The sequence below is a fragment of the Eleutherodactylus coqui genome, chromosome 4 (assembly GCF_035609145.1).
Source record: "Eleutherodactylus coqui strain aEleCoq1 chromosome 4, aEleCoq1.hap1, whole genome shotgun sequence".
Taxonomy (NCBI): domain Eukaryota; kingdom Metazoa; phylum Chordata; class Amphibia; order Anura; family Eleutherodactylidae; genus Eleutherodactylus; species Eleutherodactylus coqui.
The window spans coordinates 141741391-141755593 of record NC_089840.1 but is presented as its reverse complement, the minus strand read 5'-3'; the positions used below and the strand labels follow the sequence as shown (position 1 = coordinate 141755593).

At 43.0% G+C, this 14203-nt stretch overlaps 1 protein-coding gene across 7 annotated transcripts in view; it reads left to right on the top strand.

Moving 5' to 3' along the window:
* The window catches only part of PLXNA2 (plexin A2), a 322079-nt gene that overhangs the window by 57076 nt on the left and 250800 nt on the right, over positions 1 to 14203 (top strand). For 5 of the 7 annotated variants that reach the window (XM_066600225.1, XM_066600224.1, XM_066600226.1 and 2 more), the window contains exon 3: positions 4318 to 4500. In XM_066600225.1, the coding sequence (XP_066456322.1) occupies positions 4318 to 4500 (183 nt within the window). Of the gene's footprint in view, positions 1 to 4317; positions 4501 to 6191; positions 6260 to 6907; positions 7012 to 14203 lie in introns of those variants that run through there. The other 2 variants (XM_066600230.1, XM_066600229.1) reach the window with 2 other exon arrangements.

Sequence of the window (14203 nt, the reverse complement as noted above, 5' to 3'; positions counted from 1 at the left end):
GTCTGTGTGGTAAGCGGTCGGGTGGACATGTGTCCGCGTGGTAAGCGGGTCGGGTGGACATGTGTCCGCGTGGTAAGCGGGTCGGGTGGACATGTGTCCGCGTGGTAAGCGGGTCGGGTGGACATGTGTCCGCGTGGTAAGCGGGTCGGGTGGACATGTGTCCGCGTGGTAAGCGGGTCGGGTGGACATGTGTCCGCGTGGTAAGCGGGTCGGGTGTTTTGTTATCCACCCAACTGTAGCTTTTAGAAAGTATTACTGACAAACAGTGGAAACCGATGATGTAGGAAGTTATTTGAAGATGTCAGCTTTGTGACATCACTGGCTTTACTGTGTGCATAGAACGCTATAGAAGTGACCGGCAGGCCCTGAAGTATAGACAGTAGTTTCCTGCAACCCGCAAGAGTTGGACAAACCAAGGTGGCGACAATGCTGATGCACACTGGGTATCGGTAGTCTAGACATTGCACACTGCTCTGATTGGCCAGTGTTGCTCATGTGAGCAGCAGTCATCTTGGTTTGTCTGGTTCCAGAGGGTTGCTATCATGTAGCCCAGCGCACATCTTTGTACCTAATAAAGGCCTTCATTGAGGTCCGGCACTCCTTACAGCTTCCACATGGCTTCTCTTGCTGCTTATTTTTTCTTTGTCCAACTCTCTGGGCAGTGCAGAAAGTTTCTCCACTCCGACTACAAAGGATCATTTTGGAGAAAGTGACTTATTCTAAGATTTAGCGATAAGGCTCTTGAAGTCTAGAAATATGAGCGGGTTCACCTGGGAGATTAATAGCTTTGCTTCTGTTTTTCCAGGAAAAGGACACACAGTTTAAATAAACAGCAAACAAGAGCGAGATAACAACAAACTAATGAAAGTGTGTGACGGAGAGATGTCCTACCAAACCGGCAGGTCCATCACACTCTCTGTAGGCCATGACCAGTGGAATTTCCACAAGTAGTTCAAACACATCTGCAGACTATTTGGATATTGTCTCTTTTAACCTGCCGGAGGGGCATGATTTCTCCTAAACACGTTGTCCATTCGGAGACTGCTACAACCATTGTTCATTACACCCCTGGATATTCTGGGGATTTGGAAGGTGTTCCCTACAAGTAAACAAGCCCAAGTTATATTGCTCCATATGAATGAAACAGGAATGAATAAATGAGATGACTAGATGAGTCACTAAAGTGGTTGGTAGACTGTAGGTAGTAGATTATGGGAAAAGAGATCCAGATTGTTAAAGAACTTGCAGCCTCCTTGGTTACATCCAACCTACGGGCTGTTCATGTATTCCTCTCGTCAGCATAGGAATAGATTGTAATCAATACATGAATTAGTGAACTTGCAGCTGGTAGTATTTCTCCCTCCGCTGACATTCAGAGAACCAGCTATTTTATGTCCAGCGGCGGGGAAGACATGCACTCCCCTATATACTGTACTGCTTCAGATATATCAAACTTAGCACCTGTCTCACACAGAAAACACAGGCAGAGATTTAAAGTGACACTATGGCTATTCCCCCGTCGTTGTGTCAGATACCATGACATAATGGGTTTCATACTGACATTTTATAGGGTTGCGGACAGCTCCACTTATAACTCCCCTGACAGACTTGTAATGCATCTTCTGCATTTTCTGTTTCTGTATACCACATATTTCCTCAGTTTAGATCTACCATATCTTTCGGACTATAAGACACACCTGAATATAAGACGCTCCTGCAGTAGATAACAAGAGTATTTAGTCAAAGAACATTAAGTCTTCGGTCTAATTCACGGCCGTGGAGTATTTAGTCATGGCTTCAGTTCATGGCTGTAGACTAGCTAGTCTTGAGTTTAATTCCTGGTCATACAATATTTAGTCAGGGGTTTGATTTATAGTAAAAGAGTATTTAGTCTTTAGTCATGGGTTTAAATCATAATCATGGATCATTGTTCAGTACACAGCCACAGAGTAGGTACTGCTCCACCCATACATCCGGTGGAGACAAGATACACCAGTAGCCACAGAGTATTCATTAGTTTGACTCATGCTTATGTAGTATTCCATCTTGGGTTTGATTCGGGGGTCATAGAGTATTTCATCACGGGTTTGAATCATGTTCATGTATTTAGACCTGGGTTGAGTCCTGGGTTTGATTCATTGTCATAGAGTACTTAGTCTTGGGTTTGGCTCATGAACAGAGTATTTGGTCATTGGTTTGACTTGTGATTATGGCGCATTCAATCTTGAAATGACTAAATAAGAAAAACTGGTATGCTCACTGCCTCACTCCATAGAGCCCCACTTCAAAGTTTGGCTTGATCTTCCTTTCCAGAGGCAGATTGACCACAGTCCACCATGATGGTTCATCCAGAAAATTTTCAAAAAGGGTTAAACGCTGCTTGTGTATGAAGATTCATTAATTCAAAAATAAGTCACACAGGACGCGTTTCAGTCTGTTGCAGACCGAAATGCGTCCTTTCTGTGTGACTTATGTTCTGACACTTTAAACAATAAGGGCTTTTATTTTTAATACACAAGCTGCATTTAACCCTTTTTGAAAATTTTCATTCAATCTTGGGTTTGATTCACGATCATAGACTATTTAGTCATTGGTTTGATTCATAGGAGATGAGCATTTAGTCTTGGGTTTCCTTCATGGTTCTAAAGTATTCAGTCTTGCGTTTGATTTATGGTCATAGAGTGTTTAGTCTAAGGTTTGCTTCATGTCCTATAGCAGTTTTAGCCTTGGCTTAATGTTATATTCACTAGTATGTATCCGCTACGGTAAACAGAATTCTAGTGACTCAATATCTGCCATTTATACTACAAAAACCTGATTCACTAAGGAGGCTAATGATTCTGGGTTGACCTTTTTGGATGTTGAAGTATTGGTTGCAGAACCTATCTCTGCAGTTGAGTCTAATTTCTAGTGAACCGTGTTTCTGCACCTTATTAGTTACAGCACTGTCATCAGTCTCATCTAATTAAAGCGGTTTGAGTCCAGTGTTTTGTGTGACTGCAGGAACTGCTCTTCTGGCTGTTCTATAAAGCCGGATTCTGTATCTGTGGGCATCCACAATGGCATATCTCCTGTTAATTACAGTGCTTTCATTAGATTATTAGTGCATGTGGTATTTTCTAAGACTGTTCCATATACCATTGCGTTTCTTTTATTCATTATACTATGTTTTTCTTCTCTCTTACTACTTTTTTTAGTAGTTCTGAAAGTTGTACGCTGGGTTGTTTTTTTTCTTCTGTGCTTATGTACTAATCAGAAGTAATTGTTTGCCCTTTGAAATGATGGGAGAATAGCTCTTTGCCATTATTATATTCCAAAGGCTGCTTAGATCAGAGCTGAACATGATGTATATGGAATAACTAAGGAGCTTTTCCTAGGGCCACCATGCACCACTATGCCTTGTTAGGGTGTTACTATCTCAATATGTTTAAACGTGTGGTATTGGTAAGGTTGCTGTACAGGTCTTTTGCAGGGAAGATAGAATGATGTGACAACACCGGATGCTGCTACGACTCTGTTTTTAAGGATGCTGAACGATGAAGACCCCTATAACAAGTGATATGATGTTGACTAAAGCTGTCCATACATATTAGATGCGTTTTATCAAATTTGTTATGTATGATGGCAGACATTGGGACAAACAAACACGTCTGTCAGCAGTATAGACAAAGGGAAAAATTGGGTTTAGGCGCAACTTTTTTCAAAGAAGCACGAGATGTTCTTTTTAGCTCAAATCCTCTGTTTTTATTTTGAACTCGCACATATAAGCACGTTTGAGGCCTGCGGTGCCCCTTCCTCGGTACTTTGCTGGGAATACTCAGCCGATGTTGGCGTGTCCTTTTGGAGGAGTTGGGCTCCATATAACGTTTCATGCTTCTTTTGAAAACAGGTTGCCCCTGCACCCATTTTTTCCCTTTTGTCACCCTACATGTACGCCCTTCTTTAAAGGTGTGACGCTTTTTGGGTCGGTTGCAATTTAAATAAAAAAAAATAAAAAAATGTATGCCACCATAAAGTAGCATTTTCATTCCCACAAGAAAAGAGCTAACGAAGACTCTTGTTTCTAGGCTTTACCCCCCCCCCCCCCCCCCCCCAGGTACTCCTCCACCGCTTCCTTTTTACTCTCATTCTCCAAACTGTCGGTAGCTTATGCTTTCTTCCTGGGATAGGCCATCAATAAAAATTGCCCGAGAGACCCCTTTTAAGCGACCTCTACCATCTCCATGTATGATTTGTGCCTTTTGAATGTTTTCTTTCCTGTCATCCGTTAAATGAATGTATAATTTATGCATTGCTCATATATTCTTGCTTTTTCAGCCGGTGCCAATCGATGACAATTTTTGTGGTCTGGATATTAACCAACCCTTGGGAGGATTGAACTTGGTTGAAGGTGTTACACTTTATACAGAAAGCAGAGACCGGATGACCTCTCTGGCTTCCTATGTCTACAACAACTACAGCGTGGTGTTTGTTGGCACCAAAAGTGGCAGGGTTAAAAAGGTAAGATCCTTTACATCCCGGAAGTAGTTTAAGGAAAAGGGACTTATTATTTGTATAGCGCCAACGTATTCCACAGCGCTTTAAGGTAATTTTTTTAAATTACCCCACCCCCAAGCTGGGCACTGATTTTACTGAACTCTGAAGGATGGAAGGCTGAGTCAACCTGGAGCCGGCTACCTGAACCATGCAGGGATTGAACTCGCAACTTTCAGGTCATAAGCGAGAGTTTAACACTCTGTGCCACACGAGGCCCTTAGTTTAAGCTCTATTCTGTAATCTTGCAGTCTTAAAGATTTCCTAAACGTTAAGGTGACTTTTCAGAATAAGCAGTTGTGTGTACATAAGGAGTAACACCATTTTTGGGCCATTCTATGGCTTGTATTCTTCATTTTTAGCAGTCTTTTCCTCTGCAGGCTGTTTCTAATTCGGCTCTGACCGCAATGAGGATTCGGAAGTGTAATAGTAGGCATCACTCCCATTGACTTAAGTGGGAGTGAAGCTGTCTATTACACTTCCGGCCTTGCCGACTAATGATGGCATCTGACCTGCTGCACTGATAGCGGACCAGATGACTAGCTGATTGGCAGAGATCCCAAGCGGTGGATCCTCAACGATCAACCGTTGATTACCTTTCTTGAGGATAGGTCATCAGTAGTTCTGGAATACCCCTTTAACTTACACCTATTTAGAGATACCATAGACAGGAAAAAGTTTTGTGCAAATAATTGTATCTGTGTTTTGGAATATCAATGATCTGTAGGCAGAACGGATGAAAGTAAAGCATTTTACTCGATTGCATTCCTTATGCCGTGAACACCTAGCATGTTATTAAACCCATTGAAGCCAAAATGTAAAAAAGAATGTTTTACAGAAGCTCTGATTTTCTTGAATTTCCTTTTTATACAGAGTACAGAAGTATTAATTTAGGGCTAGAATAATGTACTTTAACATTGTATGTCTGGGAAGGTGTGCTTAATGCATGTATGTATGTGAGCACTCAGACATTAATCCAGAGAGGGGCATGCAGAGCTTTAGAAAAAGCAAACTTTCCTGTAGTGAAATGGGAATAAAAACATCAAGTAAATTAGAACACAAGGCGGCTTGAACCGCTGACCAGAAGAGCTTGAAGTCTAATTGGTATAATGGGAGGCATACAGACATGCTAGGAGCAAAAGTCTATTTATTATAAGTGCAAGTCAAGCGCATCTGGAGTCAATAGAAAAGGCATTAATAATTTAAAGCTGGTCTAGTTCTGGAAGGTGTATTTCCTTGTCAGTTTTAAAAAAATGGAAAGGGAAGGATGTCAAATAGAGAGTGGAAGAGAGCGTCCTCGTTGGAAGAAGTAACTGCTACTAGAATCTGGTAGAGAAATGTGCTGAAAGGGGATGACGGAGCTCAACAGATTGTATAGGAGTGATGGAGATTGTGGCCAGATTATTAGGAAGCCATTCATGAAGGACACGTTAAAGAGACGCCTAACAAGCAAGTGAAGGTTTTGACATGATGAATATCCCCAATCCTGACGCCCGGCATAACTATACAACTTTTCACTAGGATTTAAACTAGGGCTGTAAAAATGTATCAGAGGTTATTCTTATGCTAATTTTGGTTCATCCAATGAATTTCCATTTTCGTGCTTTTTGTACCTTGATAAAGTATAGAGCAATTGTTGAATGCATATGTTTCTTTAGGTACCCCCAACTGTTTCCTTTATGATGGTCATATATAGTGCAGACCTCTAATCAACTAATGCCTGGAGAAAGCCTGTCTGGATGGATCCCTCTACTAGTGGTAGTCTATTACCGTAGGAATCAGACCTGACTGTAAATACTGGGCTCTGATACGGGGAGATGGTGCATTTTTCCTTAGGTGACTCCTTACAGAATGCAGATTATGTACACTTACTGCTTCCTTACCATGTTTATTATCGATTACATATACATTTGATTTAATTGTCAGTTTTTGGTTACTTTAGTAGACATAATAGTTCTTCCATGCAGACGAATGACTAAGGGATTAACCTCTCTGAATTCTACATGTCTGCTAGCTCATTAGGTTTACTCCTTAAGGTTCAGCTTCTGTATGTCCAAAGAAAAGGCTTAGCAGACAGATACGTCTGAACACTGAGGTCAATCAGTTGCCGCTCGACGCTAGTGAGAGCCCCCGGGGCTACGTAACAGCATTTGTTTGTAGCTATTACTTTGATGAATCATGAAAGGCATCATTCCTTTCTGTTGCCATCACAGAAGGGACTAATGCCGAGGGCTATGGCACATAGGACAATAATTGCCAAACAGATCTTTGCCTGTCTGCTGTTGGATTGTCTTCTCTTATGAGTTTAAAGGACCTGGCTCTTGCTAAAATATCTAAAGCAGTTTACAAGTTGTTTTTTTTTTAACAATTTCAGGACCGCCGAACTGCTGTAAACATCCTACGGTCCTGAAATGTGTATAAAGTGGTCTTGGGAGTTGAGTCCATTCCATATCCGGCGGCTATCAACTGTTTCTCATAGCTGACAGTCGCCGCTAACTGCCGCGATCACAGTTAACTCGATCAGAAGATGCTGATGAGCCAGCATGGTAGCCTGGAGCCTACTGAAGTCTACCAGGGCTTCCACTCATAGATGACTTTCAAGCCCTGCCTGAGGCAGGGCTTGAAAGGCAACATCAAAAATCACTGTGTACTGCAGTACTGAAGTATTGCAGTATATAGTATAAGCAATCAAATGATTGCAAGTCTTCTGTGCCAAATAAACAAAAGTGTAAAAACAGATTTAATAAAGTTTTTTTTAAACAGTAAAAAAATAAGTATAAAACAGCTTTCCCTTTTTCTTTTAAAACATACTAGATTAAAAAACGCACCTTTTTGATATCACTGTGTACATAAAAGTGTGAACTATTAAAATATTGCTATATTTATCACGTGTAGTGAAGGCCATTAAAAAAAAAAAAGATGGAATGCCAGAATTGCAATTTTTTTGGAATCCCAGTTCTCAATATAAACATGTGTACACTGCAGAATGGTAATAATAAAAACTACAGCACACTCTGCAAAAGACGAGCCCTCATACAGCCCAATCAATGGAAAAATAAAGGTACGGGTCTCAGAGTATGGCTATGGAAAGCGATTTTTGGTTAAGAAAAAGGTGTAATTTACTTTTTAAAAATAGAAAAACATTAAAAACTATTTCAATTTCGTATCGCTGTAATCATACTGACCCATAGAACAAAGCTTAGATGTCATGTTTACTGCACTGTGAAGGCTGCAAAAACTAAACCTACCAACAATTGTGTATTTAAATTTTTTAAAATTTCTCCTCACTTAAAAATTGTTAATTTTTTTTCACACATTTTATATGGAACATTAAATGATACCATTGATAAATTCAACTCGTCCTGCAAAAAACAGGCCATCATATGGCTATGTCAATGGGCACATGAGAAAGTTATGTCTCTTGGAAGGCGGAAATGAAAAAACGTAAATAAAAACTAGCTAAATCTGTGGTACTGAAGTGGTTAAGGAGCAAACATCTGTTATGGCATAAAATCTTCTTCTGAAATACAGTAACTGTATTTAAGTATATTTGACAGAGCTTATTAAGGAAAGTTTAGCTAATGTGTCATGGGTGCAGTCTTCGCCCCAGCTGGGACCTACCTTATCCAAGTCTATATGGATCTGACAGTTAACAAATTAGTGTCAATGAGGTTTTACAGTCAAAGCCATTAGCCGTGCCATACTTCATTACGCCAGCGTGATCCTATACTGGCACGTGACACGAAAAGTCACTAAATCATGTGAAATGAACATGTCACGGAAATCCTCACTCCTTTCAAAAGTTTTAACTCTTTAGACGTCTGACAACTTCATGCCACTTAGACTCTGTTCAAATTGGCTTTATGCGCTTTCCATCTGGAAGTTCTCAGTTTAAGGGCTTCTTCACACTGGCGATCGTGATTTTTGCCGCCAGAAAATCGCTGCAAAATCGTGTCTTTGTTCCTGTGATTTTTCAGCATCGGTGATGCTTTTACCTGAACATAATCTTGCATTGCCATCGCCCGCAATTTCCTCACGCAATAAAATCGTGCAAAAGTGAATAGGAGTTTGTAATGTTAAAAAATGCATCGCACAAAAATTGCAAGTTTGTGCTTCGTGATGCAATTACAAAGGAGGCTTCATAGGGAAACATGGGAGATAAAAAAATAGCAAAATGCAGAAAGATAGGACACCTTCACACAACCATATATACAATCATATATACACAGCTATTCTAGCTGCGTCCAAAAACCGCGACCATCTGAAGCATTGTATACCAATGTATTCCTTCAGATGAGCGATTTTTGGGCGTGTAAAAAAAAAAGCAACGGCAAAAATAGTATATCAGCGACTGAAAACTGTAACCAATTTTATAGGCTGCAGGAAAAGATAGTTCTTGCCTTATCTTTTGCCGAGACACGCTGAAAGCTCCCATAGAGACTTATGGGAGCTGAAAAAAAGGGAGGGGGAGGGAGTTTAGCTGAGTCCAAGGCTTGGGAAAATGACAGCTGCCTCTATGTAAGCGTTAGCTGTCATTCTGAGGATTTGTACCAACCAAGGGATTTCCGCACAGCAGCGAATTTTTTTTCGCCAATACGCCACAGCCACCTGTGTTAATAGACGAGAAAACGCTAATTTTGATTGGGACTTGATTGCGGCTATTCTTCATTCAAGGGTTTTCAACCCCAATGTGGCCAGCATAAAACCGCATTGCTCATGTGAAAGAGGCCTAAGGCCCCCTGTCCACAGCAGTTTATCACACCAGCCGACGCTTCCCATTGCTATGGAAAGCGCCGGCACCTGTTTATGAGTGGAGAATCATTGCGATTCTCCGTTCGCGGCGGGCAATTCGCAGCATGCTGCGAATTGCCCCGACTCTCCGCGGTCAGCCTATCTATTAGATAGGGCTGACCGGCGGAGATTCGCCAGCGGCTCCTGCTCCCGGGTGGCAGCTCCCGCGGCGGAGCTTCGCCGCGGGATACCACATCGCCCGTGGACAGCCGACCTAAGAGAGCGAAACCAGTGCATCTTCACGGCCTCCTACACAGCATCACCTAATACCGTCACCTCCAGCAAGCAGATGGCAGTTCTGATGTTTCTACTGAGACTTCACCAGGGAGGCCAGTCTTTGTTTTCGGCAGGTGAGATCTTTGATGTAAGCCCCATATTATTACATTAGACTGAAATTATACTACTTAATTCTGTATTTGAATAGAACCGTGCAAAATTTTGATTGCAATTTATCCAATTAAGTGTAATTCCTGACTTAAGTCAGAATGTGAAGCCAAGCAGCAAAGCATTGCCAAAATCCCGAAAGCAGCTAATAGGATGAAGTGCGGCTGGACCTGGTGACGCCCGGGGACCGCTAACATAGAAGTCTCTGGATCGTATACAGTAGCTGTAAAGGTAAAGATTGGAGTCCGCAGGATTATCCTTTATCAGCCACCAGTTTACCTCTTACTCCGTCCTTTTCGCGCTCTTGCCTCATTGAATGTCCTCGGCCATTGAAATGCCGCCTCATAAGCGTGCAAAGGGTGAGGCTGCATTTAAAGAAGGTTAAAGCAAACAGCTTGTTGCTGCATGTTAGGTATTTAACACGAAGTGAAAATGCTCCACATTAATTATGTAGGATTATAGAAAGAACATTCTTTCCGGCACGGTTTTTAATCCCCGATGCTAGCTGTACAGCAGAGGCCTTTTAAATGCCTGGCTTTGATGTGTAGTAAATCCATTGCTTTTTTCAGTCGTCTTTTCCCTTTGTAGAGAATTGAATCTCAGTAGAAGGAGCATTTTCTGATCTGTTGCTGCTAGCCTAGTGCAAGGAAAGAAAGGGTCCCTGAATGTGTACCTGCTCTGCTTGGAATAAACATGGTCTAGCGGCTGAGCTGTTCTTTGACGATCAGAGGTAATGAGGGGAGAACCAGGTTGCAAAAAGTAATGGTGAATTACTAGTGATTCATGCTTAAGCCAATTAGCCATAACATTAAAACCATACAACAATAAATGCTGTAAATAACCGTGATTATCTAATGACCATGGCACCTGTAAAGGTCCATTTACAGGGAACGAATGTTGGCCAAATAATACCCGACACTGTGTTTCCTTGCTTCTGTGCTCCTGCACGGGAGCTACTAGTGCTGGCTCGCTCATAGAGTGACCAGCAAGAGATTTCTCTCCTCTCGCTCCCCCGCCCCTCTCCATGGAGATAACACAGTGGCCGTTCACTACTGAACGGCCGCTGTTTAAGCTGAGCGAGGAAACACAGGGACGAGTGTCGGGCATTGTTTTCTCGACATTCGTCCCGTGTAAATGGAGCTTTAGGGGGTGGGATATATTAGGCAACAAGTGATCTTGAGGTTAGTAAATGGACAACCATAAAAATCTTATTGAAACTATGACAAGGATGGGCACATGGGCATCAGAGTTGGACCGTGGAGTCCTAGAAGAAGGCGGCCTGGTCTAATGATTCACATTGTCTTTTACATGATGTGGATGTGTGTGACACATTTAACTGGAGGAGAGATGTTACCTGGGGGAACTATGGATAGAATCCACTGAAAACAGTTTGATGCTCTAAAAAATGTTTTGTTGAGACACATTGTGTCCCGGCATTCATGCGGATATCACCTACCTAAACCTTGTTGTAGACCAAGTACATACTACATAGCAGTGATAATCTCTAATGGCAGTGGCCTCTTTCAGTAGAATAATGCACCCTGCCGCACTGCAGAATTGTACAGGAATGGTTTGAGGAACATGATGGAGTTCAAGGTGATGACTTGTCCTCCAAATTTTCCACATCTCAATCCGATCAAGCACCTGTGGGAGAGGCTACAAAACAAATCTGATCCATGGAGGCCCCATCTCACATTGTACAGGATCTGCAGCTAACAACTTGCTGCCAGATACCACAGGATACTTTCAGAGATCTTGTGAAGTCCTTGCCTTGACAGGCTATGGGGGGCCTACTCCATATTATGGTTTTATTGTTATGGCTGAATAGGTGTATATTATATATGCATGGTTTCATAAATTATCTACTCAAACTTAGCAAGGTTAGCCAAGAAGAAACAGTCTTGTGAGGATCTAGGTTAATATTTGACTAGGTTGTCTCTACAATGCCTCCAACTTGTGTTCTCTCCCTCAGTAATAATAGATTTTATAGGTATTTCCAGTATTTCGATACTACTGACCCGACAGGTTTGTTAGCAAACACACTGAGGCGAATGACCAACAAATCAAGATTTAATAAGATTATGAAGACCAATGTCTCTGAATCTCCTACCAGTGCTGCTGCCTGCAAGACAACTTATGACCTAATGACCTAATAGAGCCTGTGGTCATCATAGAGAAGGGTCTCAGACTCGGGTCCAGACACTGTTAGCCAGCATCTCCTATTCTGCAGTGCTTGGTGTGACCATGTTTCTGTGGCCCACAACTTTCCCTGATGATGGGAAATACAGTGGTTTTGCAATAGGTCTAAAACAGCATTGGAGAAGCAGAGCCAACAATCAGACGAATAATTGCACTTGGCGGTAACGTAATGCAAGGAATGGCGAGGAGCAAAGATATCAGCATTGCTACAAAGATCCGAATGATAAATGCAACCAAATTTCCAATCTCCATACGCATGCTGGACACTCAGGAAGGCAGACAGAAGCAAAGTTGATGCTTTTGAACTACAGTGGTGGAGAAGAATGCTGCGTACACCATGGTCGGCAGTGGACACCAACAAGATGTTTCTAGAGCGTATCATACCAAAGATATCACTAGAGGGCAAAATCGCCAAATGGGGGCTCTCATACTTTGGACATATTATGCGAGCCAATTCTCTGGAAAAAACATTGATGCTCGGCGCAGTTAGTGGGTTGTGAAGAAGAGTAAGGCCTCCCTCACACTGGGCGTTTCGTACAGCGTTTAGCGCTGCCTTTTTAGCCCAGCGCTAAACGCTGTACAACACTCCCATTCATTTCAATGGGGCTGCTCACACAGGGCTGAAAACGCAGCGACTTCCAACGCTGCGCTTTGACAGCGATGCATGTTCTATTTTGGGGCGTTTTCAGCCCTGTGTTGCCCATTAAAATGAATGGGCAGCGGTTTTAGCACTGCTGAAAATGCAGCAACACTTGGTGCCGCGTTTTTGGCAGCGTTAACTGCTCGCTGATTTTCAGGGTGAGGGCTTGCAATAGAAGCCCTACCCCGAAAATCAGTCCCAGCTAGGTAGAGAAAAAAAAAAAGCAATACTCACCTAGCCGCTGCAGTCCGGGTTGCGGCCGCTGGTCTCTGCCGCTGATCCGGGCTTCCTCTGCACTCACAAGTCTATTGCCGTAGGCCAGGTTTGAAAACCATGCCTCCAGCAATAGAGTGCTGTGATTGGTTGTCGGCGCTTGCTCAATGCCCAATCACGGCCCTTCATTGACTGTCTCAGCCAATCAAAGCTTGCCGGCGCTGATTGGCTGAGACAGTCAATGAAGGGCTGTGATTGGACATTGAGCGCGCTGATAACCAATCACAGCACTCTATTGCTGGAGGCGGGGTTCTTAAACCTGGCCTACGGCAATAGACTTGTGAGTGCAGAGGAAGCCCGGATCAGCGGCCGCAACCCGGACTGCAGTGGATAGGTGAGTATTTTTTTTTCTCTACCTAGCTGGGACTGATTTTCGTGGTAGGGCTTCTATTGCAAGCCCTCACCCTGAAAATCGGCGAGCGGTTAACGCTGCCAAAAACGCGGCACCAAGTGTTGCTGCGTTTTCAGCAGTGCTAAAACCGCTGCCCATTCATTTTAATGGGCGACGCAGGGCTGAAAACGCCCAAAAATAGAACTTGCATCGCTGTCAAAGCGCAGCGTTGGGAGCCGCTGCGTTTTCAGCCCTGTGTGAGCAGCCCCATTGAAATGAATGGGAGTGTTGTACAGCGTTTAGTGCTGGGCTGAAAAGGCAGCGCTAAACGCTGTACAAAACGCCCTGTGTGAGGGAGGCCTAAGGCAACAAACACGCTGGCTGGTGCAAACAAGGCGGATACAAACATGTACATAGAAGAACTGAAGGAAGTGGTCAAGAATAGGAAAGCATGGAGAACGAGGATCATCATCACCAATAAAACACCTAATTGGGTCCCCAGCAGGTCTTCACAAAATTGGGAACAAATATGAGTCATATATGCTATGAAAACTCATTTACAGTCCACGGCTAATTTATGGGAATGTGGCATGGCTTCTACATCGTTAACACGTATGTGTTATAACTTGATATTTGCTTTTCTGTAGTTTCATTGCCAGAGCCTCAATGTCTCTGATAAAAGGCCCAATTAAAATGATTATTGACTGTAAGAATCGGGTCCATTTTATACTGCCGGGAAACTAGTAAGAACACGTCCTAAGTAACTTGTAATGAAGCCTGCATATCTGAGTCTCTTGTTCTCGCCCCGCGTGTCAGACGTTCTTGACTAATTAGTTCTGTTCTTTCCAGCCTGGGAAAACAAGTGGCGGGGAAGTAGATGTTTAGTCATCATGAGACTGTCCCAGCTCGGCCCCTGAGCAAACAGCAGAGCTCTCTGGTTGACACAAGCAGAGGAAGCCAGCGCTCGCCCTCTCCTGTGTTCGGATGTGGCTGCATCCGGGCAGCAGAGGAACTTTTCAGCATGGAATGCTAAACTTCTTCCAGAGTCAGCG